We start from the raw sequence: 26,402 nt of genomic DNA, 5'->3' as shown, positions 1-26,402 counted from the left end.
ACCTTGTGTGGTATCAGAGCATGCGGCCATTGGAACTTCGCTTACCACTTTTCAAGCTGGTAGCGTTTGTCTCACCTTTTTCCCCAATTTTAATATTCCTCAAAGAGACAAGAATCTGAGGAATTGTATAAAGGTTTAGCTTCAGATTACCGGTGCTCCGCAGGTTTCTTCAGCTTACATGGCGACTCTTCATCAACTGCATGATCTTAAGTCTATAGATCAGCTGATGATGAAGAGTTGTCATGTAGGCTGAAGAAACCTACGAAGCACCGGTAATCTGAAGCTGAACCTTTATACAATACCTCAAATTCTTGTCTCTTATAGGAATATTAAAATTGGGAAAAAAGGTGAGACAAACACTGCCAGCTTAAAGAGTGGTAAGCGAAGTTCCAATGGTCGCATGCTCATACTAAGTATAGGTAATATTAAGAAGGGTAATCCTAACTGTAACAGGGAATCCTTTACGGCCATGAAGAGTAAGAAGAAGTCGAACAACTCCAAAGTGAAAGTGAGTATAACCTTCTCTGGTCCATTAATTGATCAGATCCTAGTCAAGCTCAAGATCAACATACTGCTATTTGGAGGAAGCTGGGATAAGACATTTATCAAGGGTTGTAGTTTGGACATGCTCTTTAACCTGGGATCTATTGTGAGAAATAAGGAGAGTACAAACTTTACTGGCTAAAGATTTCTTTTTTCAGAAAGATGAACAAATTGTGTTTAGACCTTTGGAATAAACAAAAGGTCAAGAATGAAGGTTTGATTCTGTGTATGACCTTGGTTCCAAGGGAGGAAAATGTTTGTCATATGGGGAAGCCATGAAATAGGGAATTCACACAGGGTCAAGAGCCCCTTGATCCTTCAATGAAAGCAACCAATCTAGGACCCTTTCTCCAACACAATCCTTCCCATGGATTTCAAACGGAGAACTTAGGTCTTCAATCAATGTTTTACCAAAGAAGATCAATGGGGACCGTACAATCTTTCTGATGTGCAGGATCCTCCTCAGAGGCAAGCACAAAGCATACTCGAAGTCATGTCATCATCATCAGAGATACCCATTACAGTTTCGTCAAACCTGAGTTTAAACCTCAAAGGCTAGGTTACGGGTATCCATTGTAAAGTTATCCCTCATGAAACCATAACAACATTACAAGCTTATAGAAGTGAAGCTTAAAAGCTCTTTGGACAAATAGTGTCAAGGAAAGAGAGGTTTTAGAGAGCCATTAGAGGAGAAAACAAAGCTTTTATTTCTTCTTCAACTTCCTCTGCCTTATAAATCCGGAAGGCAGTCCCTTATATAGAGGTTCAAAGATAAGCATCAGGTCCTTTGCTTTCTCATGAACGGACAAAAGATAAAAGCAGTCTAATGACATAAGGACAGCGCAAAAGGTGACAGCACATGGGCGGCTGCATTTGTGCAGTTTCCCACCACTTTTCGGCGTAAAAGACATACAACTTTGACTTAGGGGCACACACTTTTGACAACTTACAATCAGCCAACAACTTTTGACTTAGAGGCACACAACTTTTCCTAGAGTAGTTACAGGTTACATGTGATGTGATAGAAATAGATTGAGATTGATGTAATCTTCATCGGTTATATCTTCATGTATGGGATGATGATACGTGGGTGTGATAAAAGGGTCATCATCCATTTTCATCGGATCTTGAGAATCTGGCAAAGGGTAAGGAAGTAGCCTAGGAGCTGGTAATATATTTGAAATGGCATAGAGGATCTTAGGACAGAACTTAAAATCATTCATTTCACAGAGGAAATTGAGGAGTGGGAGCTTGTAATTGGGCCATGAATTGCGAAAATCATATAGTGTCCCATTCATATGCATTGTTCTGTGACCAAAGAAGATTCCTTGCTGAGTTGTAGAAATATGGTCTGTGTAGGATGAAGACACTATAAACAGTGGATGCGATCTATGGTTCAAGCTTCCAAAAGTTGTGATTTTCCATGAGATTGGTCAACTTTTTTCCTCCAGGTGAGAAGTGGGTCGAACCATTGTAAAGAAGTCCATAGCAAAGAGCCTTGATTAGCTGGATTATGGAGATGAGCGTAAGTTTCCTGTAGAGGTATGAATACAGCATAGACCTGTAAAACAGAAATATATTACATATATCATATATCATTAGTATCAAAAGATGAAGGTTTGATGATGTATGGATTGAGGAAAGGATAAGATGGAAAGGTGAGATGGTGACTTATCTTATCAGCATAAGATTTGGAGTGGGTCATAGCAAGAGTTTTTAACTGGGCCGAGTTTAGATTCTGTGAAGGGATTTCAGGAGGGAAAAACATTTGAGTAGGGGCACTTAGATAAAGGATTTCTAAGGTAGAGAAGGCGGCCATGAAGATCAAAGGGATGGCTTGGTGCCTTGAGATTAGGAAAGAAGTTTTTCGGGAGCGAGAGAGCATGTCAGATAGAACATTGTGGTCGCCTTTTATATGTTTCACAAAGAAATCATATCTGAAAAACCAATCTTTGAATCTGAGAATTTGTGGATCAGGAAGAATCTTCGTTTTGAATTCAAGCATGCCGGGAAAAGATGAACTGTCCATTTCAATGGTGAAATGTTTAGTTCTGACATAAAAGTCAAATTTTTGAATCCCATTTTTTACTGCAAGAATTTCTTTGAAGACTGTGTGATAATGCTTCTATGAATCCTTGAATTCCCCACTGGCGTATCCATAATAGAACTTTTTTTCTTTTTCTTCAAGCAATAATGCTCCCCAGTAATGGTCACTGAAATCAGACTGGAGGATAAGATTTCCCATGGACAAAATAGTCAAGGGCGATGGGTTTTCGGCAGTTTTTTCAGATGTTGGACAACCTTAGTCTGGTCAGGGCCCCATGGGGGCGGCTTTTTCTTCAAAAGCCTTGACAGGGTACTCGTAAAGTGACTAGAATGTGGGATAAAATATCTGACATAGTTGATTATGCCAAGAAACTGTTGGATCTGCTTCCCCAATAGACCGTCATCAAGAAATTGCAAAAAATTTCTGGTAAGGTGGGTTCTGGACGGATGGTGTCGTGTGATATTTCAATTCCCAGAAAATCAATCTCACATTGGCCAATCATGCTTTTCTTTTCTGAAAGCATCATCCCGTATTGTGATGCCTGCTATTGGAAATGCTGAAGGAGATGATAAAACAGTCTATTGAAATTGTTCATTCGGAATGTAGAAGGCAATTTTGTATCTGTCGTCTGAATGGATCCCAAGTTGTCAAAAAGCACCTTTTAGATCAACAAACTGTGTTCTGACCTTTGAATAGGGAACTTATCATCTCTAATGAAAGTGTCAAGAGGTTTATAATCAATAACCAATCATTTCTTTCCTCTAACCTTTTCTGACCTTTTTTCAACATAAAAAACTTGACAAACCCAAAATGAGGTAGTTGGCTCAATCAATCCTTGTTTAAGTAAAGGTTGACATTCTTCTCTAGCGAGCTTAAGGTCTGAAGGAGTCATCCTCGGATAAGTGGCCTTAGTTGGACTGACATCTTCATTTAGCTTAAAAGGAATGTGGATAAAAAAATCTGGATTTTTCTAGAGATGATGATCATAGATGAACGAATCATGTCTTTCAGCACATAATCTCAAAAGCTTTTCTTGGATGGGTTGAAAATCTAAAGAGGAATAAGAAAGAGAATAAATTTTGTTTATCGGAGTGAAGGGTTTGTATTCTCTTTTGAATTTGATCCCTGAATGGAGAATTCTTAGGAATTTTGAAAGACAGTAGACATCCCATCCAAGAAGAACATCTTTTTTAGGAAGTGTGCTACCAATAACATGCGTCCAAATGATGCAATTAGGAAAGAGTTTAATCTCAATTTTATTTTTAAAAATCAGAGAAGTGCTAAAAATCTGATCATTTGTAGCTCTGAAAAATTGAGTGTGGGGAGACCAACAATCAGAAGGTAAGACTTTTCAAATCAACCATGGTCTTATGAGAACCAGTATCAATATATGCAATGGCAGATATATTACCATATTTTTTGGTGAGAAGCTGGATTTTGACATGAGAACTTATCTGAGATTGTTTAGAAGTGAGCAAAGTTTGAACATTAAAAATCTCTTCTAAATAAGATTCTTCTGAATCAGTGAGAACAAGGATAGTTTCCTCAGTCATTTCTTCTTGTTCTGATAAGATAGATTCAACATCAGCCTCAAGATCTTCAGATTGCAATTGTTGGGCCAATTTTGCAGATTTTACTCTATTTTCAGGACATTATTTTGCATAATGACCTTTCTTCTTGCAAATAAAACATCAAGGAGATTTGTTATTACCCTGTTTTGGCTTTTTCTTGAAAAACCTGAATTGCTTTGATTTCCTCAAACCCATTTTGGATTTATCAAAGCTATTTCTTTGAAATGCTTTTTCTTCTTGGGACTGCAAATGCAATCTTTTTCTTTACATTTGATTTGCAGATAAGGCCTTTTGTATTGTTTTGTAAACTTATGATTCTGCTTCAACATCTTTGAGAACAACCGATGTGTATCACATAGTTTTTCAAGAGCAGAAAGGGCTAACTAGTAAATTTCTCCAATAGAGATTTCTTTGAGTGATCGTGAGAGAGATGAAATCTTTCTTTGCAGTTCTGACTGGATATCTTTTGATACAGAATTAATATAAACTTGTCTGAGATTTTTATCATTAAAACCACCAAGAAGATAATATCGCCTGAACATTCTTTGATAATGGAAATCAAAATCTTTTCTCTTCAAGGAGCAGCATCTCATTTCAAAATACTCTAGTCTAACCTCGTTAGCATGAGCATCAGGGTCTCCAATAAACTCTTGATAAAGAGTTCCCAAAGCATAGGAGGGAGTTCGGGATTTAATGAATTGTATATGTCTGTAATCACCAAGACTTTGAAACCAGTCTCTTAATGTTCTAGTAAATCTGGATGTAAATTCAATAAGAATTGTTTCTAAAGTATTCCCATATTTAGAGAGCTGAAGATCAATCCATGCACCAAATTCACCAATCCGATCTCTCCATTTAATTAGAGGCAATCCTTCAAAAGAGAACCAAGAACCATTGGTAGGATTTTGAGGAATAAAATGTTGAGTACTTGAATTAGCCTCATTAGGTTCTTCCACAATAGGAATTGTGGTGTCAGATTCCTCATGAAATTCTTGGGTTTTAGATGATCTAGGATCAATAGGAGAAGTCATCAACATATGGGTGAGATCAGTAATCTCTTACTTTAAGGAAGACAATGTTTCAATGGAAACATCACTATTACTGTCATCATCTAAAGGTAATTCAAGAATGAATGCAAGCAGAGATGGAGTCAGGTCAAGAGGTGAAAATGGCTTTTTAAGTTTTTTATCAATAGACTTGGAGGGCAAAGGTTTTGCTAGGATTGGAGATTTTGAAGAAATAGGTTTTGGTGGGATAAGAGAGTGTCTCTCAAAGAATTCGGCCGTAGATTTGAAATGCTTGGAATAATCTGGTAGGTACAATGGAGATAGAGGTGACTGAGAAATCAAAGAGTAAGGAGGAGTGTAGGGAAAAGCTTTAGGAATAAAGGTAGATGGTAAGGATAGATGATGATCTTACCCTATCTGAGATAACTGGTCTTTAAGCCTTTTGATTCTACTTCTTTTTCATCAAATATACAAAATATAAACATATCTAAGAACCCACAACACCAATCTACTTTTCCTAGATCAAAACCTATCCCTCCTAGCGGGGTAGTACCGTACTAACTCAACGGCAGCCTCGATCCGCTGGTCCTTCTAAGTTTCCTGAAAATTATTTAATGTTCGGGGGTGAGACACTTCTCAGTAAGGAAAATAAACTAAATACAATTGTGGCAACATGAATATTTAATGCTAATATAAATATATAGTACATTTTGCATACCAGAAAACATTGTTCATTCAATAACCACATAAACATATATTTTCACATTTCTAATAAATCATACTGTTTATGAACTGTCTGGTATAACTAATGATAATACTGAAAATTTACCCAAAATGTATAGCTAGCTGATGTCATGTATTACCCCCCATGACGGGTTGTGTAACCCGAAGGCGGGACTCGACAATGGCTGGCCAACCACTGCCGAGTCAAAAATATTTGTAAGTACGATGGGTAAGCCACACCCTAGTCCGGACTGCCAGGTGGACGTCTACAACTCTACACTGAAAGTCACATCAACTATCTATTTCTCACCCCCTCGTGGGGCGGTTAGCACAAATATGAACATAGTAATCTGATCTGTATAGCTACGGTACCGTGCTCCTATAACTGAACTAAACTATCATTCGGGTTCTAATAATACATAATACATGATAATATACAGTTTATCAAAAAAAAGTTGATAGCATTTTCTATAATAATGTAAATACATACGACCTTACGCCATTTACTTTCATAATTGTGACCTTGCGCCAAAATCATACATGTACACGGCCCTGCGCCGGCTATCAACCACGGCCTTACGCCATCTCATAAATATCATTTTGAATAAATAATTCATTTATCATGTATTTTGAAACCATAATGTACCGTATTATTTCATAATTTCTAAAACATGTTTTATACGTAAAATAACCATAACATATTATTTTTCATGTAAAATAATATGCATGTCACACAATGCTGAATACACCATACATTCTATTCTAAATTCATAATTTCTGGCATTTCATACATACATATATATATATATATATATATATACATTTCTACATCATAGCAGTATTTTCCCAAATGTGCATTTTCTCAATAATACTCAAATATAATACATGCTTTCCTGAAAATTAATTTACTGACAAATAATAATAATTTGCATGGAAAATAATTGCTTTAATTTATTCCCTTACTTGAAACAGAAAAGAAACTCCCCTAAATGCACTAGTCCCGCACCCGCAGGGTTTCCTATTCAACACCCTAAAAACAACAATCTCCAGAACTAAATTTCAGTATTTTTCCGTGAATAACATTTCCTATAACTACGGTAAGACCAAATTTTGCTTAAAAAGTCTTACCTGAAACCATGGACGAATTTCAATTCTGCCCCACCAACGATCCGCTCCGGTAGATTTGGAGAAAACTTTCCCAATAGCGTCGTGGTGGCCTCAAATCATCGATCCAACGAATGACGGAGCCGAAATCAAAGAGAGAGGAGAGAGAAATCGTAAGGAGGAGAGAGGGAGAGATTTTTTGCCAATTTTCTGTGTAAAATCCGAGGTTTGGACTATTTATAATATGGCCTTTGTCGACGAGTCACGTCATCTTGTCAACGAGATCAAGAGGCAATTCGTCAACGAACTATCACATTTGTCGACGAAATTTAGAATCACCTAAAACATCTCTCAGTATATTCAGTTCGTCGACGAAGCCTGTTACCTCCTTTTGTTTCTGTTTCCCATTTCCCTTTCTCTTTATTATTTAAATATCATTATTCTTCGGGTCATTACACATGATGTATAAGCTTATCAACCTTGTGATCAATTGCAGATAAAGTTGTATTCTAGGACCTGGCATTTTGAGTTTACCAGTTCAAGACTTGTTCAGCCTGTAAGGGAAGTTTTCTGGATCCATCTGGTTGAACTTCAGAAGGTTGAACGAAAGGTCTAGAATGAAGGTTGGATTCTGTGTATGAACTTGGTTCCAAGGGAGGAAAATATTTGTCATATGGGGAAGCCATGAAACAGGGAATTGGTTGTGAATGGGTCTGATTAAAACTAGGGTTTAGAATTGAATTTTCTAGAAGATCTGAAGGAATTAAGTCTTCTTGTTTGAGGATTTCAATAGCTCTATCATATATCTAGAAAGGCTTAGGTTTAGTAGATGATTTTCGAATTCCTATCCATGGACTGTTGGATCATCAGGTCTTTTGTGAACAGTGGGTTCCAATGGCCGCATGCTTATACTAGGTATAGGTAGTATTAAGAAGGGTAATCCTAACTGTAACAGGGAGTCCTTTACGAGAGGTCTGCATGTTGCCCTAGTATCATTTTTATGTGAAGAATGGCAATCACAATCAGGATCACACATGGAAGGATCAACATCCCAAATAAAATGTCCTTCCATTTTGTCAGTGTAGATGGGAGATCCATCTGCTTCAACACTACTTAAAGAAATATCTTCCTCAAAAGTAACTGGTTTTATCATCAAAGATTGGAAAACTAGAGGTGTGCTGGATAAAACCATATCTTTTGGATTAAACACGGTTTTCACCGTTCCATCTGGAAGTCTTTGAAATTTTGGATCTATAAGGTGGATGGGTGTTGATTGCTGGTGAAGTTACTCATAATTGGTAATCCATTCCAGAGGAATAAGTTGTTTTAATTCTTCTCTAAGAATCTGTCATGGACTCTGAAGGATGGTGGGAACATCATCTTCTCTTTCAACAGTAATCAAAATTGTGTCTTTAGATTGTCATGGGAGGAGAAGATCAACTGCATGATCTTGAAGTCTATAGATCAGTTGATGATGAAGAGTTGCCATGTAGGCTGAAGAAACCTGCGGAGCACCGGTAATCTGAAGCTAAACCTTTATACAATTCCTCAAATTCTTGTCTCTTAGAGGGCTATAAAATTGGAGGAAAATGTGAGACAAACGCTACCAGCTTGAAGAGTGGTAAGCGAAGAGCCGACTACAAAATCAAATTGAAAATCCTATCCCAAAGCATAGACCAAGGCATTCATTTCCCAGTAAATTTTTGGGCATTCCTTTCCAACCAAATATCCCACGAAAACAAAGAAAAAACCACACATTAACAACATCAAACCATCTCAATTCCAACCAAATGCTATATAGGAAATTGCCAACAACTCCACTAATTCCAAACAAATCCAAGTCTCCTTAGAAAACCCATACAACTTCTTGCAAGCTCTCAAAGAAAAGAACAACATAGGAAAAGAAGACATACAAAATATGAATTGTAAAGCATACCTTGGAAGACCTCCTACTTTGCAACAAATTGTTAGTGTTAACTCTATTAAAAGTAACTAACCAAATAAAAGACTTAATTGTATAGGCCACTTAAGGCTTTCAAATGTTACATAAGTGAAAAGGTTATGTTATCATGAGTCAACTGCTCAAAAAATGATTCAAAAGATTAGGAAAATTAAAATCCTAATTATGCACAACATTGAAGAAAAAATGAAAATCCAAAATAGGGAAGGAGCTTGCGATGCAACCGCGTGTTAAATTAAATTCCCAAATAATTCTAACTTTTAGCTGCCCCAATTAATCAAAAACAACATAGGCCTTTTTCAACTTTTTGAAGTAAAAATTACTTGGGAAAAAGATATTAGTTTATATGGAAGTACACAAGCAATTAGGAAAGAAATAAAGTTGCTATGCAACAGAAATCCAAACTCCCAAATATGATTTAAATTTTTAGATAAATGCTATGTAATATATTCACCTTAATTCAAAGTGAAAAAATTTATGTCTAATAACAAATACATATTGAAAGCATATTAGAAATTAAAGAGTGTATACACACAAGAAATTTCCCTGTAACTAAAACTGACACAATACATATAACAACAAACCAAACCTTAAGTCTTATTAGATGGGATCAACAAGAGACACTTATTAGATGGGATCAACAAGAGACACATAACATAGCAACATAAAAAATAAAAAATAAAAATGTTAGACTACCACTTTATCCAAAATCTGAAGTTAGTTTGTGGGCCAGCAATGGATATTGGGTTTTAACACTCCCCTGCACATGTAGCCCAACAGTTTGTGAAGAGATAAAACAAACAATGAAAAACACCCATATTGGGGGCACAATAATTTTTTTAACAAACTTACATTAAATGCAAACAATAAGACTAGATCCCTAACAACCATAACTCTAATATCATGTAAGATTATCACTTTATTTAAAAAAGGTTGTGGGCTAACAATATATATTAGGTCTCAACAAAAAAATAAACATACACTTGCACTAGGGGAATATATCAAATGATTTCACTGCAAACCAAACGAAAATTATTATCATGACTGCAATGCATCATAATTATTTGAAATATACTCTAGGTAAGTCAATCAATGCTTCAAATTGGCCATTATTTGGATATTTTGAACAACTTGGAGCTATCTTTATTTTTTAAGGTGATTTTTACGTTGTTTAATGACAAAGTCTTTCTAGGCACAACCAATGTCGAGTTCATGTGAAGTAAGAATTTTCTGTTAGGTAATTGATGCCCAATGTTGTTTGTGTAACAATTAAGAAGTATATGGTTGATAGACATTACAGCTATCTTGTAGAAATAAACAAATTAACGCTCATGACAACACTTGATAGAACTAGTTGGAGCCCAACCGATTGGCTAAAACAATGGGGGAAAAACATTTCTTAGTGTAATTGAGAAATGCCTTGCAAGAAACATAGAGTAAAATAGCAATGCTTATTCCATGGGATAAGAAAAGTTATGAACTTTATATTCTTAACTTCAAAGAATTTTATATTACCAAACCTAGAAAGTCATTCACATACTTTAAACTAGACTAATACATGCAAAACTTTTTGGGCTCAAAAGAGCAAATGAAGACAAGTTTTAAAGGTGTCTCATAGCAATATCATAACATTCAACATTTCATTTTGAGATTAAATTCCTACTATCATTCTTGCTCATTTTGCCTTGCCAATCTCATCTCACTGTTTGTTCTTTCCAAGTTAGGATAACATTAAAATTTGCATACAAACCATCATTTATGATTTATATATAGTATAGATAGGCTCTCATTTTAACCAACTTAAAGGTTCAGCAGGAAGAGGATGCTTAATTCAATCATATGAATACACAAATAAAGCAACTTCATTTCTAATTGCTTTCTCTTTGGTGGTTATAGAATTCCAAAAATAGAAAATCTTCATAAGCTGGAGGATGGGCTGGTGGCCAGATGCTGATTACCCCTGGCGTAGCTCAAATTTCCTTTTGGGGAAGATGTGTAAATAAGCATGCCTGTCCACATTAATGCGGTATCAAGGCATGTGAACTTAATGCATAAATTACCCCACACAACATGATTTAAAATTTTAACAAGGATTATTATCAAAAGGCAACCTCATGCACTATCAAACAGGAAGCACAAAACTTTCTCCAAAAATGCATTTTGTAAGGTCCAAAAATACATATTTTCAGCACATATAAAAATTTGCAAATGTAATACTCAATGAAAATGTCAACACTTACCTTTGATGACCAGTGCTTGCAAGTGTGCGTAGATTTTCACAATTATTGCTAATGATGGAATCAAATCACAGATCATTGGAACCCAGCATAATCATATGCTAGGTTATGTCCCAGAAGCTGCCTTCAGATTAATATTTGAGGATATTCCTAGTTTCTCTGGGTCAAATACGGAATCCAGTCACAAATCGCTTGATACCAGCAAAATCTGGTACCATGTTGATGTTGCAGAAGCTACCTACAGATTCTTTTGTCATGTAATCTACAAGAAACATGCACTGCTTCTCACCATTCGTCTGCAGAAAGAATGCAAGAAGAAATGAAAGGTAGCAATTCAATTCATACTAACAACTCAAAACAATAACTTAAAGGTATGAAACACTAGAAAAATTAGTTCTTTTAATCCTCTAAATATTTTTCCTCAGTAAATCTGTATAGTTTTCAAATCTGCTACTTAATATTTAGCATAGATCCGCTGGGTTGGAATAAATTAAAGACAAGATGATTTTTAAGTGGAAACAAAATTCCAACCCATTCATTATCAAGTAAAATTTCTAATTAGAAAATTTAAAATAGATTTAACTAGTTCAGATGACAGAAAAACATTTTTAATATACTAATCCAGTTGACTTTATTGCAAGTCCAGAGATCCAGCCAAATTGGGTTTAAAACCTCCATAAAAAATCTTTCTTTTCTATGGCTGGTCTATGATCCTTCTTCTCTAGGGATTTCATTGGACAAATGGATGGTAAGAACCACTCAACATAAGACCCTAGCTAGACCATAGTTACCCAGATCATGGTGTGTTTTGGGTTGTGGTACGAGCACAGAAAGGAGATAAGATACTTCACTGGTACACAATTATGGGAAAATATACTAAACTAATGATAACAAAATTGTATGTTATTTTTTTCAAAGAAAAAATACAACAGCATAGCTACATCACGATTATCATTATTCAATTACATTGTACAAAGAGTAGACAACAATCAATTTCTAAACTAATTTTTTTTTTCTTTCGATACGAACAATCAATTTCTGAACTAATTTTTTTTCCTTTCGATATGAATTAATGTACAACTTTTTAATGATTACAATGAATATAAAAAAAAATGAGCAGCTGCTGAACTTTTTAAGTCAGCAGTAAATCAATATTACAGAAAGTGGAGTCCATCTATAATTCAATACTGTGCCATTCCCAAAAGCAAATTTCCTTTTTCTATATTCCTAGTTGTTTTACAGCTATATTACACACACATTGGATATGCTCAGAAAACCATTCTAGTGCAGCTTGAGAAGGGTAGATCTGGTGCTATCTTCTTTCTTCATGTACCATGATAATAAATGACGGCCACAATGGAGAAGAATCTTCAGCAATTTGTACATATCAAGCGGAAATCCTTCAACCTAGGACTAGAAAGGGCGAGGTTAGGAGGTTTAGTGGTTTTGACTTGGAAGAACATGACAAGAAATCAATGAGTAAGGACATTTGTGTTGGTGGTACAATGGATCTCGCAGAGTTTGATGTCAGTGCGATATTGTTTGAGCAAGTTTGTTCAGAGAAAGAATTATAGTTGATTTGATTGTGTTACGGTGATTATGCTAACTAAGATGAGTAGATTTGTTGAGTTGGGAATCCAATATTATGAGGAGCTTTCAATTTTTGTTCCTGAAGCATTAAAAGAGGTAATTGGAGAAGTTCCATGAAAGGTTTTCAGGACTTAGTCAGGGGAAAGGATTCAAATGGCTCTGATCTTTGTAGGGTTAGTATCAAAGAGGCAAAAGCTGAAAAGGACTAAGAGTCAGTGAAGTAAGGTTGTAAAGGGAGGTTTTGCTTGCGAGTTGTTTGTTCATGGCTGGAGGTGTGCAAGATGTGGGAAAAATGAAGGTTTCCCTCAGGGAGGCAGTTCGGCAGCAGTGGCTCAGTGTAATCAAAGAGAAAAGGTGGCAGCAGTGGCAGTTCAGCAAGATGTAGATCCAATCTTTCCTGCAAGCAAGCCATCAAAGAACAAGATGATATGGTTGAGCCAAAGATTAGTCAGCCTTCTGGTCCACTAACACCATAGTTAATGGGTAATGGATCTAATCTGGTTATTGGGCCTATGAACAGAAGATTGCAGATAAGTGGGCCTGTGAGTTATGAAAATGCTGCTGGAAGAGGAAGGGAATTGTTTTAGAAGTTATCATATACTTACTTGGCCCTGTCAATGAATTGTTGTCGCTCATTTGTTATGAGGGCTTATAGGTAAAGTAGGCGGAGGAGTCTATCAGTTTGGAGCTCAATTTTGAAAAGGAAGCAGCAAGAGTTGGAAAGTCCTGAGCACAACACTGGGAGGTTCTCTTGAAGCGCAGGGTCAAAAATAGGGTTTCTAGGATGAAGGGGGCTTGCTTTGACAATATGGATGCTGCACAAATGGAGAAGGGGGCTCTTTCTTTTTTTCCAAACAACGCAGGTCATTTTCCAGAAGTTCCTTCCCAAAATCAGATGGATGGAACATTTGGAGTGGGTAGAGGCCAATAGATCATGAATAAATAATGATCTGAAGATTGGAAGATCATAGTGCTCATGTTATGGAGCTGTCTAAGAATTTTCCTACATTGAATAAAGTGGATAATGATTTGGGAGTTAGCAGTTGCAGGAATTGGGTTACAGTCATGATTATCAGATTTGTTCTGAAAAGATGGATACTCAAGATGGTGGGAATAAGCTTGTTAGTTGTTGGGAAAAGCTTGATATGGATGGTCTGTTAAAATGTACTACACTCGCTGGGCAGCCAAAAAAAAAAAGAGAATTATTGAGAACTCTGTGGTAATTGAAGTAATTCTAAGGTGCAGGTAGTTAAATCCTTAAAGAAGAACATGGATGGTCATTTTTATATGGTGAAACTCCAACGGTGTTCACGATAAAACCAGGTGAGAAGGATCGCGATAGTGATCAAACCAAGGATAAAAAGAAAATGGGGTGACGGGTCCAATAATGAGAGTGTCTTGATAGATATTTTGCATGTGATGGTGGCTTACTATTAGAGAAATTTGGTGAACATTGAAGGTATGTTTAAGACTCTTCAGATTTGGTTACAGATATTTCGCATGTGCAGGCAAATCTGCTTGAAGGCCTTGAAGGTGTTATCTCTTTGAAGATGACAGTAAGGATTTAAGGCAGCACACAAATGAACAGGCTGGGGACGGAATTTCGTTTATCACTATTTCTCCTGAAGGGAGATCGATGGAAAGGATATTGAAGCTGCACAATTGCTGGAAAAGATGGGTTATGGTTGACTGATCCTCGAGGAGAAGAAGTTTGCTCAGCTTGTGGTAAAAGCAAGGGGAGTAAAAAGGACAGCTTGAGTTAGCTAATTTGAAGTCCTCTATTATACGATTTATGATGGTAAGGGGCTTTCTTAGTTAGCTTCCATTAGGTTTTCTTATTTTTCTTTTATGTATTTATTAATTTACTTTCTTTTTTTCTTGAAGCCTTCTGGTCCTTATTTTTAGCTTGTAACTCTTTTTCTTTCTCTCTTAATATATTTTTTTCTTATCAATAAATACACACACACACTAGCCATGGGTGCACACTAGGACTTTTTTAATTCCTTGGTAACTATGACTTTAATTACAAATATGAATCTTAAAAAAATTTACTGCATATGGCATATGACAAGATCACTAAGATTGTTACATTACTCATTATATAGTGAGATAAAAGTAGGACAAAAGAATGTTGAGTTACATTTCATGTAAGCAACAGGAACAATAAATATCTGACATCATCTGTATATTATTGTCCCATTTTAGAATTTCTCAAAGTAATACTATAACTTCTTAAGCTGTGTAAGTGTGTGTGTGACATCAATAAATCCAATGCAATCATCTATATTTTGAGATGTAAACATAAATATCTAACATCAATGTCTAAGTTCTCGATGGCGTTTTGTCAAGGAAAAGGATTATTATTATTATTCTTTTAAGGCAATATTAAGTGGTTCAACAAATAGAGTAAGCAGAAGCGTAGCATATTCTAACTTCATGGAATGTACCTCAAAAGCGAAAAATCCACCAGGTTTCAACATTGAAGCAGCCTGACGGCAGAGATGTAGAAGATCATCCATGCCATTCACACCACCATCTAGTGCGAGCCTCGGTTCATGCTTGCCAACTTCAGCTTGTAGCCCATAGATATGATCACTTGGTATATACGGTGGATTACTCACAAGACCAGCGAGTTTCCCTTCAACATCCTTCAAAGGTTCAAACCAGGATCCTTGCCTAATATCAATGATGTCCTGATGATAACCACATCATGGAAATACATTTTGATGAACACTAACATTGGTGAAAAGAATAGGGTGACAGTGATTAAAGTGAAAATATCTTCTCCTTTCCATTATAAATATGTTTTTCTTGTTCGAACTCTCATTGTGTGTGTGTGTGTGTGTGTTGTGAATGGCTGCCTAGCAGGTACTCATGTAAAGGCATGAACATGGCCAAAACTTGCTTCATTGGATTGCTGTGAAAAAAAAAAAAAAGAGTACTAATGATCACTACAGGAATATGATTTCTACTAAGAGAGAATATTCATACAGTTTTTTTAAGAACACGCATCATCAATGATTATCTCTAAGATTTTTGACTAATTAGTTTACTGCAGGGCTCTGACATTTATTTCTGTTTTACCATAACTTAATTATATATTATTTTTTTTAATACATTTTTTCTTTTTCCTTTCAATTTAATTTTATATAAAGTTTTTTTATTAAAAAAAAAAAAGAAAAAAAAAACAAAGAAAAAAACTAAAACAAAACAAAAAGGGTAATGCATGTCACGAGCTAAGCTTGTTCAGGGCATTATGCTTGCCTGTGACCGCTTGTCTCGTGTGCTTAAGATGAGTTTCCATCATGTAAATACAAATGTAGGGTTATTTTCTACTAGTAGTATCTTTGTATGCCAAATATGGCAGTATGACTCCTCGGTCACTTTGACGTTTCCTAGTGCCAGGATGATAATTACATAAAAACCTCTTTAGGTGAGGGTAAGTGTTCATCAGTCATTGTAAAACTCACTAGCTATTGTCAACGTATTTAGCCTACTTGCCTCTCTTGCTAAACACACATTGTCAATGGAGGTATTGTTATTGAATTGCATAGATTCAATGTTTACTGCTTGTTTGCCACTACTTTCATGAATGCTTACTGTTTCCGCTGTCATTTGATTGAATGTTAATGAAAGTATTTCGTGGATGAATATTGGTAAACGATAGACTGACTAGTTAAACAAGAGTGTTTTAGCTAGCGCCACACAGCCCTTTCACAACGATGTGAAAATAGTCGGACCGTGACACTTGGTATCAGAGCCCAAGGTTGAGTTGTTACGTGAATTCGATTGCCTTCGTTGTCGGATTTGGATAGCATTGGTAAGTGACCATGGCACCAAACAATGCTGAGAGTATCAACGTGCTGGAAGCACAGGTTGAAGCAACAACCAAAACTGTGGCCACAAAGGTGGTCCAGATGAGAAAACTTGTTGATGAAGTGATGGGATCACAAAAGCATCAAGCAAATTTTCTAGGTGAGATGTCAGAGGACTTTCGCCATACAGTGGAAACTTTGCAATCTCGGATGGTGGATCTAGATGCAAAGCTGAATTTGATGGTTCTAGCTATGGGGAATTCCAACACTTCAGGAGTTAGCAAAACCAAGGTACCAGAACCTAGGACGTATAGGGGTGCCCGTGATGCCAAGGAGTTAGAGAACATCTTGTTTGATGTGAAACAATACTTTCACGCTGTGAGGATGGCCTCAAAAGAGGCAAAGGTGAATACTACGACCATGTACTTGGTTGGTGATGCAAAACTATGGTGGCATACCAAGTACCAAGAGATTGAAACTGGACACTGTGTAATTGATAGCATAGTAGTCAGAGGCGCGAGGCGAGCCGAGGCGCAAAGGGTCTTTGAAGCCGAGGCGCGAGGCGAAGGCGCGCGCCTCACGAAGGTGAGGCGCACAATTATTAAAATGGTGTAAAATATCTATTTGGGGTAATTTATATATGAACATATGAATATCTAGTCATATTAGAATTTAAAATGTCAAAACATTCAATAAAAAAATTGGAAATTTAATAAAATTGCCAAGACAAAGCCCAAAAGCCTCAACAATTCAACATAGTTCAACATCAAAAGAAAAGAGTACAATAAAAGATTTCAAAATATAAAATCTAAAAATCCTCCTCAATCATCACTCATCACTCATCATCAACTAGGTCAGTGAAGATATCATCATCTTCCTCTTCATCATTAGAACTGTTTTCTCCAACATCTTTTTCCTCTTCCGTCTCCTCTACACTATCCACTTGGATTTCATCCTCATCTACAAGTTCCAACATTGTGGTCCAACCCCTAGCAGTGGTTGCACTACTAGATGAAGCCCTTTCTCTTCCTTTAGACGATGATGGCATATTTGTACTTATTCTTGATCTAGTGTGATGCGGGGGGTTATTTAGTCCAGCGGCTCTAGCAACAGAATCCCAAGTCAAATTATCATCTTCAAACACAAGTTCATCATCCTCATCAGAATCACCATCCATCCTACCAATCAACCACTCATTACTATCATCAATGTCCTTCAGGAGGATGGGATCAATGGTGTCACGTTTGTCGTATCGACGCCTCAAAGTTCGATTATATTTCACAAATACCAAATCATTCAAGCGTTGCTGGGATAGCCTATTTCTCCTTTTGCTAGAAGCTGCAAAAAGTTTAAAGTAATATGGTTAATAATGATTCTAAAAAGTAGTAGATTGGTAGTTCTTGTTCTTTAATAATTAATCCATGATATACTAATGACTTACATGTTGGAATATGCTCCAATTTCTTTCGCAGCCAGTAGCACTACACGTGAGGCTAAGAATTTTCACAGCAAACTTTTGCAAGTTTGGAGTTGTTGATCCATATGCCATCCACCATTGCGCTGTTATAAAATAAATTTTAAATGAATAACTACTAGGTAAATAGCAAAAATAATTTTCAAAAATGAAGAGGTAGTACAAATGCCACTTTACCTGGTGCTTTTGTCTTCCTTTGTCTCACTGCCAAACTAATTCCAAAGACGCCACTAGCAGCATTGTATTTTTCCAACTCATTTGAAACTTTATCTTGCATTTCAATAGTTGGCACTAACCTTCCAACACATTTGTACAAACCCGTCATAATTTCTTCATCTTGCAAAATGTTGGGGTTTGAATAGAAAAATTCTGGATTCAAGTAGTGTGCAGCTGCATGCAACGGTTGATGGAGTTGGCATCCCCACCTCGTATCAATAATTTCAAATGCCTCCTTGAATTTATCCTCTCTCTCACCAAAAGCCTTAGCTATGGCTTCCTTAGCCCTATCCATTGCTTCATAAATATATCCCATTGCAGGCTTCTTTTCCCCATCAACCAAACGGAGTACACGAACAAGTGGACATGTTAACTTAAGAGCATAGACGATGGTACTCCAAAAAGTAGGCATCAAAACAATAGTAGCTGCTCTTTTGCCAGCCGCCTCCTTTGCCCATTTAGTAGTATTTCAATCTTCAGAAGTAAACATCTTCCTCAAGTTATTCTTTTGAAGATGGATTGAACGAAGAGTGATGAAGGCAGTTGCAAATCTTGTAACTGCAGGTCTTAGCAACTCCTTTCCTCCAGTGAATTGTCTCATCAAGTTGACAACGCCAACACGATTATAGATATAGCCATTCAAAAAAATTGCCCTTTTCAAAGTTGCATGAATTGAAGGCATCTTCCCAATATCCTCCAAAATTAAATCAATGCAATGAGCAGCACACGGTGTCCAATATAAATGTGGCCTCTTTGCTTCCAACAATCTCCCTGTTGAAAAATCAAGGAATGAAGCCATTAAAATATTAAAATAAACAATATATACACTATAGAAAGTAGTTCTAAAAATAAGTTCTTACCTGCTGCAACATAGTTTGACGCATTGTCAGTTACCACTTGAATCACATTTGATTCTCCAATTTCTTCGACCATCTCATCAAGTAATCTATACATTCTATCTGCATTCTTGACAATATTAGAAGCATCAATAGACTTGATGAATACTGATCCCCTTGGAGAGTTTACTAAAAAGTTGATTATGTCCTTATTAGCAACTGAATCTCTCCAACCATCAGACATAATTGAGCAGCCATATTTTGTCAATTCCTCCTTATGGACCTTCAACAACTCTTTCATTCGACTGACTTCCTCCTTTAGATAAGGAACTCTCACTTCATGATAGCTAAGTGGCTTTATTCCAGGACCATATTGTCCAATCGATTCAAGTGCCACTGCAAAGCTGCTCAAACGTACAGCATTAAATGGTATCCCAGCATCATACATCCACCTAGCAAAATCTCCAATTGCCTTTTTTCTAAGATCTTTTTTGCACGCTTCATTTATTGATGTTTGCTTCATCTTCCCTTCTTTCCTAGCTTGAATCGCTTTCTTTGGATCGGGAGTAAAAAACAAGTCTATAGGCCCCTTCTGTTTTGGTTTCTTCAAGTTGGATTGGTATGATCTTTTACTTCCATCACTAGTAAACACTCTCTTGCCACGAATGTCAATTTCTTGAACTTCATCTTCTTCATCTTCACCGTAATGATCTATATCATCAAAGTCGGGCAATAACTCATTTTCCTCCTTTTCCATATCTTTCTTCAACATATACTCTTTAATCTCCTCACGTACATAAGTAGGGCACTTAGAGCATTCTTTCACATTTCGAAATCCTCCGACAATGTGTTGTTTTGCTCGAAATATTCCTCCCCTTGTGACTTTAGCACAAAAATTGCAAGTCAAATTATTTCTATTTTTTTGATCCTCCAAATGTGCATACTTCCATGCAGGATCTTTCTTTGACGAGGCCTCACATCCAGAACTAGAATCCATTTAAGATTTTAGACTTGGTATCCCGTATCCTAACTGAAAAAACAATGCATCATATATTTATAATTTAAGACTTACATAATGCATTTCCAAACAAATTAAAAAACAGCACCTAAATTTCAATAAAAAGAATAAATATTATGTATTAGTTATAATTTATAAACTTACATTAATTAAACTAAATATTATAAATTAAAAAACAGTAGCTAAATTTCTGTAAAAAAAATAAATATTATGTATTAGTTATAATTTGTAAGCTTACATTAATTAAACTTAATATTATAAATTAAAAAACAGCAGCTAAATTTCTGTAAAAAAATATACATATTATGTATTAGTTATAAATTGTAAGCTTACATTAATTGAACTTAATATTATAAATTAAAAAACAGTAGCTAAATTTCTGTGAAAAAAATAAATATTATGTTATTAGTTATAATTTATAAGCTTACATTAATTAAACTAAATATTATAAATTAAAAAACAATAAGCTTACATATAAAGAAGAAGAAGAAGAAAAAAAAAAGCAGGCAGCAGTCAGCAGTCAGCAGCACGCAGCAAGCATGCAGTAGGAAGAAGAAGAAGAAGAAGAAGAGAAGAGAAGCAGCAGGCAGCGGGACGCAAGCAGCAGCAGCAGCAGAAGAAGAAGAAGACTTACAAAGGTTCGAAGTGTTGAAGGCGACGTGACGAACTCACGTCGTGCTCGAAGGCAGTCAGACGAACTCACGACTGCTTCGAAGGCAGGCAGACGAACTCGCAAGGGCTCCAGCTGGTTCGAAACGAAGTTGCGCAGGTCGTGCTTCTTCAAAATGTCGAAGATGAACTCACGATCCTGGTCGAAGCTCGAAGACGAAGTCGCGAAGGCTTCCGGCTGGTTCAAAGGCTCGCAAACGAACTCACGAAGGGCTTCGAAGGGTCGAAAGGGGCTAGGGCTCTGTTCGTTTGAGTCGAATAAGGGATACGAGTTGGCTTGGGCTATTTGTCTCCTTTAAATGGCTTAAAAATACACAAGGCGCGCCTCACTGCGCCTCGCGCTTCACTGCGCCTCGTCTCGCCTGGGGTCGCCTCTTGCAGGTCGCCTCGCCCCACCTGGTATGAGGCGGCGGACTCATCGCCTCACTGCGCCTTGCGCCTAGGCGCGCTTTTAACTACTATGATTGATAGTTGGGCAGACTTGAAGAGAGAGCTCAAGGCCCAATTCTTTCTTGAGAATGTTGAGTATAATACAAGAAGAAAGCTAAGAGATCTCAAGCATATAGGGTTAATCAAGGAATATGTGAAACAATTTTCTGCTTTGATGTTGGATATTCGGGATATATCGGAGAATGACAAATTGTTCTATTTTCTAGAAGGGATGAAACCATGGGCAAGAACTGAACTTCATAGGCAAAGAGTTCAAGACTTGTCTACTGCACAAGCTGTTGCGGAATGCTTGACTAACTACGCTAGTGATGATACCGCTTCGTCCAAACGGTTTAGCAGAGAGGGAAACAGTGGAAAGTCATTCAAGAAACGCAAAGAGTGGGGAAGCCGACTCTAAATCATCAACCTCAAAGGAAGTTTCGTTGTCTTCAAGTTTCAACACACCCAATGGAAAGGGGGAGAGGAAAATTTCGTGCTACTTGTGTAGAGGACCTCACAGAGTGAGTGAATGTCAACACAAGGGATTACTCAATGTCTTACAAGCTTCCACTTCGGGAAAAATGGTGGAAAGCGAGGAGGAAGAGGATGATGCCCCGAGGGTAGGTTCAGTGCGGCTGGTGAGCGCATTAGAAAAGCAGGCGAAAACACCAAAAGTTACACGAGCAAGAGGGTTAATGTTTGTGGACTTGAGGATAAATGGGAAGAGTACCCGCGCTATGGTGGATACGGGGGTTACTCATAATTTTGTTTCGCAGCTAGAAGCATAGAGACTCGACTTATCCTTAAAGAAGGATACAGGATGCATGAAAGTAATTAATTTTGTAGTCCAGCCTACTCTGGGAGTAGCCAAGCAAGTGACTGAAGCTTGCACAGTGGGAAGGTCATGCGAATTTCACAACGGTCCCATTGGATGACTTTCCAGTCATTTTAGGAATGGAGTTCCTAAGGGAGACGAGGGCAATGCTGATGCCTTCGGCTGGTTCCCTATGTCTAATGGAAGATCACTCGTGCATGGTGCAAGTCGTTGCAATGAAAGGAGACACCGGGAAGTCCCGTTCAGCCATACAACTCAATGAAAGATTGGGTCAGAGTGAGCAGACACGTCTAGCCACGGTGTTGGTAGATAAAGAAGTAGGCCAAGAGGTATAGCCTACGACCATCCAAGCGGTATTGGATGAGTACAACGAGGTGTTGTCGGATAAGCTGCCTCACAATTTGCTTTCACGACGGACTTGTGGAGCATGAGATCGAGTTGTTATCAGGACTGAAACCACTTGCAAAAGGGCTATGTCGGATGGCGCCTCCAGAGATAGTAGAGTTGGGGAAACAACTTAATGAATTGGATGTGGGATGTGTTCACCCTTCCAAAGCACCGTTGGGAGCATCGGTGTTGTTTCAGAGAAAACATGAAGAGCATCTACGGAAGGTGTTCAACAGGTTGAAGGGAAACAGTCTATATGTGAAGAAAGGGAAGTTCTCTTTCGCTCAGTGGAGCAACAAATTCTTTGGTCATGTGGTTGAACAAGGTTGTATCCGGAAAGGTATGGAGAAGGTAAGGATGATTCAAGAACGGAAGATACCCACGACAGTGAAGAAGTTACGTTCCCGTCTTGGCCTTACTAGATATTGCAGGAAGTTCGTTGAGAGATATTCGCGGAGAATAACTCCAATGACAGGGCTACTGGGGAGGTATTGTTGGCTGCACACGCGAGATGATGTGGTTGATTATACCAAAACTTGTCTCACTTGCCAACAAGACAAGGGAGAGCGGAAGAAGTATGGTGCTTTCATGACCCCACCAAAGTATTGTTCAGCAAGGGAGACGACACAATTGTTCCTTGTGACTGTTGTGAAACATTGGGGTGTTCCCCAAGTTATTATTTGTGACCGGGATTTAATGTTCACTGACAACTTCTTGACAGAATTTTTCAAGATATTCAGGTCACATCTTGACATCTTTTCGAGTTATCACCAACAGATAGACGGACAGATGAAGAGATTCAGAGAGCTACTAGAAGAGTACTTGCGCCATTTTGTCAACGAGAACCAGGAGAATGGCATGCAACTAATTGATGTGGCTCCGTTCTGTGACAATGCCCAAATGAGCTCAACAACCAACAAGAGCCCTTTTGAACTTGTTACAGGCCAACAACCGTTGTTACCTCTCACCGTGGGCAAGCCATACAGACAAAAGAATCCTAGGGCGTACATCTTCACCAGAGAATGGAGACAAAATGCAGAATTTACCCGAATCTATTTGGAGAAAGCTTCTAAACAGATGAAGAAGTGGGTAGATCAGGAGAGAAGAAGACCGGGGCACTTCAACCGAATGAAAGTGCATTATGTGTTTCATGTCTGTTGCCTCAAGCCGTTCAACGCCGACACCGACGATCTGAGCATAAGTCAGTCAAACAGAGCAGAGTTGAAGACAGTGCCACCTGATAAACATGAAGTTGAAGAGATCCTTGTAGCCAAAAAGTTCATATCCCCAAGGAAGAAGCGGCAAAAGTTCCTACTGAAATGGAAATGCCTTGATGATAAAGAAATTAGCTAGATTTCGGCAGAAGATATGCAACCATTCGTGGACAAAGTTAAAGTGTACCTACCGCCAAAGTTTACGAGGACGTCGACCACATAAGTGGGGGAGAATGTCACGAGCTAAGCTTGTTCAAGGCATTATGCTTGCCTGTGACCGCTTATCTCGTGTGCTTGGGATGGGTTTCCATCATATAAATACTAGTGTAAGGTTATTTTTTACTAGTAATGTCTTTGTATGCCAAATATGGCAGTATGACTCCTCGGTCACTTTGATGTTTCCTAGTGTCAGGATGATATTTACATAAAAACTTCTTTAGGAGAGGGTGAGTGTTTATCAGTCATTGCAAAACTCACTAACTATTGTCAACGTGTTTAGCCTATTTGCCTCTCTCGCTGAACACAAATTATCAACGGAGGTGTTGTTAATGAATTGCGTAGATTCAATGTTTACTACTTGCTTGTCACTGCTTTCATGAATGCTTACTATTTCCACTGTCATTTGATTGAATGCTAATGAAAGTATTTCATGAATGAATATTGATAAACAAAACGATAGGCTGGCTAGTTAAACAAGAGTGGTTTAGCTAGTGCCGCACAGCCCTTTCGCAACGGTGTGTCACATAGGGCAAAATAGCAAACAAATCAAGAAGTTGGGGGATGGGAAGACCACTAACCTGCAAACCATACCTCTGCACATTAAAAAAAGAGACTGCAACAGCAGCAGGGCTCAAATCCGTGGCAATGACCTTCCCGCGAGGCCCCAGAATCCTCCCAATCCCAATCGCAATTGCCCCACTCCCAGTCCCCAAATCTGCCCACAGTCCATCTCTCAATCCTTCATTTCTTCCCAAAACATCACCCACCAAATCAACAATCAGTTCCGTCTCAGGCCGCGGGATCAAAACCCCCTCCTGAACACATAGCACCATGTCCCTCCAGTGCTCACACCCCACCACATACTGAAACGGTCTCCTCTCCTCAATCCTCTGCTTCCACAGAACATAGAGCTCATCCAAACTTGCCCTCACCCTTATTGGTCTCTCCTCGTCATTCCCAGCAGTACTGAGTTGCGGATACAGTGAGGGGCGTTCCAGTGCGTCCTCTAAGAGCCATTTGAGCTCTCTGTGCAATTGGGCGGAGTCGGGGCCATTGTCGGAGGCCACGAAGGTCGAGCCCACGGCGGCGGCCAGACATTTGGCCCAGAGGTGCCACTTTCGGAGGTCTGAGAAGGTTGTGGAGTGCGTTGATGGCCTGAGAAAGAGCGGCGTTCGGGGGTGCAGCGGAGAGGGAGGAGATGAAGTGCAGCATGATGATGATGTTGATAAAGATCGTTGGAGGTTGAGAAGAAGGGTTGATTTGGGAGATTTATTATGGAAGATTGGCGATAATATACAGGCAGAAGGCGTACGCGTTAGCTTTGGCTTCATACCTCTGCCCACTACGAAGAAGAGAAGATGGGTAGAGACGCTTCCGGTTCGGTCCAGGTTTTAGCCCCTTCGTGCCAATGTGTATTCTGGTTTTGATCTTATTTTGCCCTTGCAAATTTTTATTTATTTATTTATTTGCATCTAGCCTTCGCATTTCCAAGCGTGCGCCAAGAAAGTTGTTAGGAAACCCTCAGGGTGTGATTCAAGTGGTAGTGCGGGCTGCGGGAGTGCTTTTTACGAGATCAGGTGTTCAAACCCTTTCGGACTTGTTTCCGTCCCTGGACTCCTGAATTTATCCTCCCTTAGAAGTTGTGGGGTCAATTTTAAGGAACGCAAGATTAGTCACGTGGACTGTAAAACGAACGCGTGGATACCTAATGCGTATTCCAAAAAAAAAAAGAAAAGTGTTGGGAAGCCTCAGGCATGGGCTCTCCTCTAGTGGGCAGGTGGAGTGCTAAGCCTCGTTTGGTTCGTGGAATTAAGTTCAAGTCAAAAAAGAATTTAACAAATAGAAATAAAATTACTTCTAGAATGTAATTAGTTTTAAAATCTATTTTTTTTTATTTTTTTTTTCAATATTTGGCATTATTTTAATGATTTCTATAATAAAATTAAAATAATGTCATCTTTTATTAAAAAAAACCCTATTACATAATTATTTAATTTTATATTATTAATTTTTATTTATAATAGTAATTTTTATTAGTTTTAATATTATTTGTTACTGTTATTATTTTTATTTTTATACTAAATATTATCCTTAAAATAATTATTATTATTATTTTTTCCTTTTTATTACAATTATTATTATTGTTGTTGTTGTTTTTTATATTATTATATGGTAATAGTTATTATTATGATTGTAATTATTACTAGTCATTATTATTTTTTCCTATTTTGGTAATAAATATTATCCTTAAAACAGTAATAATTACTATTATTTTTAGCAATTTTAATTATTGTTGTTCTTTTTGTCATTATTATTTTAATAGTAGTAAATAGTATTATTAGTAGTTATTATTATTATTGTCATTGTAATTATTATAAATTTTTTTTATAATAATAATAACAATTAATATTATTATTCTTTGTTGTTGTTTTTGTTTGATTACTATTTTTATTATTTTCATAATAATGGTTATTATTAGCATAATAATTATTATTTTTTTCTTGTTGT

General features: G+C 37.5%; 2 protein-coding genes across 9 annotated transcripts in view; both read right to left on the bottom strand.

The window, feature by feature from the left end:
• Positions 1–25,325, bottom strand: part of LOC131145031 (uncharacterized) — a 47,603-nt gene extending 22,278 nt beyond the window's left edge. For 3 of the 8 annotated variants that reach the window (XR_009133950.1, XR_009133946.1, XR_009133947.1), the window contains exons 1-3: positions 24,473–25,301; positions 15,230–15,475; positions 11,196–11,488 (exon numbers count right to left, since the gene is read on the bottom strand). Coding sequence is in view for 1 of the 8 variants with exons in the window: in XM_058094060.1 (XP_057950043.1) it covers positions 11,357–11,488; positions 15,230–15,475; positions 24,473–25,225 (1,131 nt within the window). In the remaining 7 variants the exon portion in view is untranslated. Of the gene's footprint in view, positions 1–9,349; positions 9,716–10,598; positions 11,489–15,229; positions 15,476–24,472 lie in introns of those variants that run through there. The other 5 variants (XR_009133949.1, XR_009133951.1, XR_009133948.1 and 2 more) reach the window with 5 other exon arrangements.
• LOC131145030 (uncharacterized) lies at positions 17,191–20,153 on the bottom strand. The gene is made up of 4 exons (XM_058094059.1): positions 19,148–20,153; positions 18,249–19,058; positions 18,039–18,157; positions 17,191–17,935 (listed from the first exon to the last, which is right to left on the bottom strand). The coding sequence occupies exons 1-2, from the start codon at positions 20,118–20,120 to the stop codon at positions 18,757–18,759; spliced, it is 1,275 nt and encodes a 424-aa protein (XP_057950042.1). The 5' UTR covers positions 20,121–20,153; the 3' UTR covers positions 17,191–17,935; positions 18,039–18,157; positions 18,249–18,756.
• Positions 25,326–26,402: the final 1,077 nt, after the last annotated feature.

Source organism: Malania oleifera, chromosome 12, assembly GCF_029873635.1.
Source record: "Malania oleifera isolate guangnan ecotype guangnan chromosome 12, ASM2987363v1, whole genome shotgun sequence".
NCBI lineage: Eukaryota > Viridiplantae > Streptophyta > Magnoliopsida > Santalales > Ximeniaceae > Malania > Malania oleifera.
This window is presented reverse-complemented; position numbering and strand designations above follow the sequence as displayed.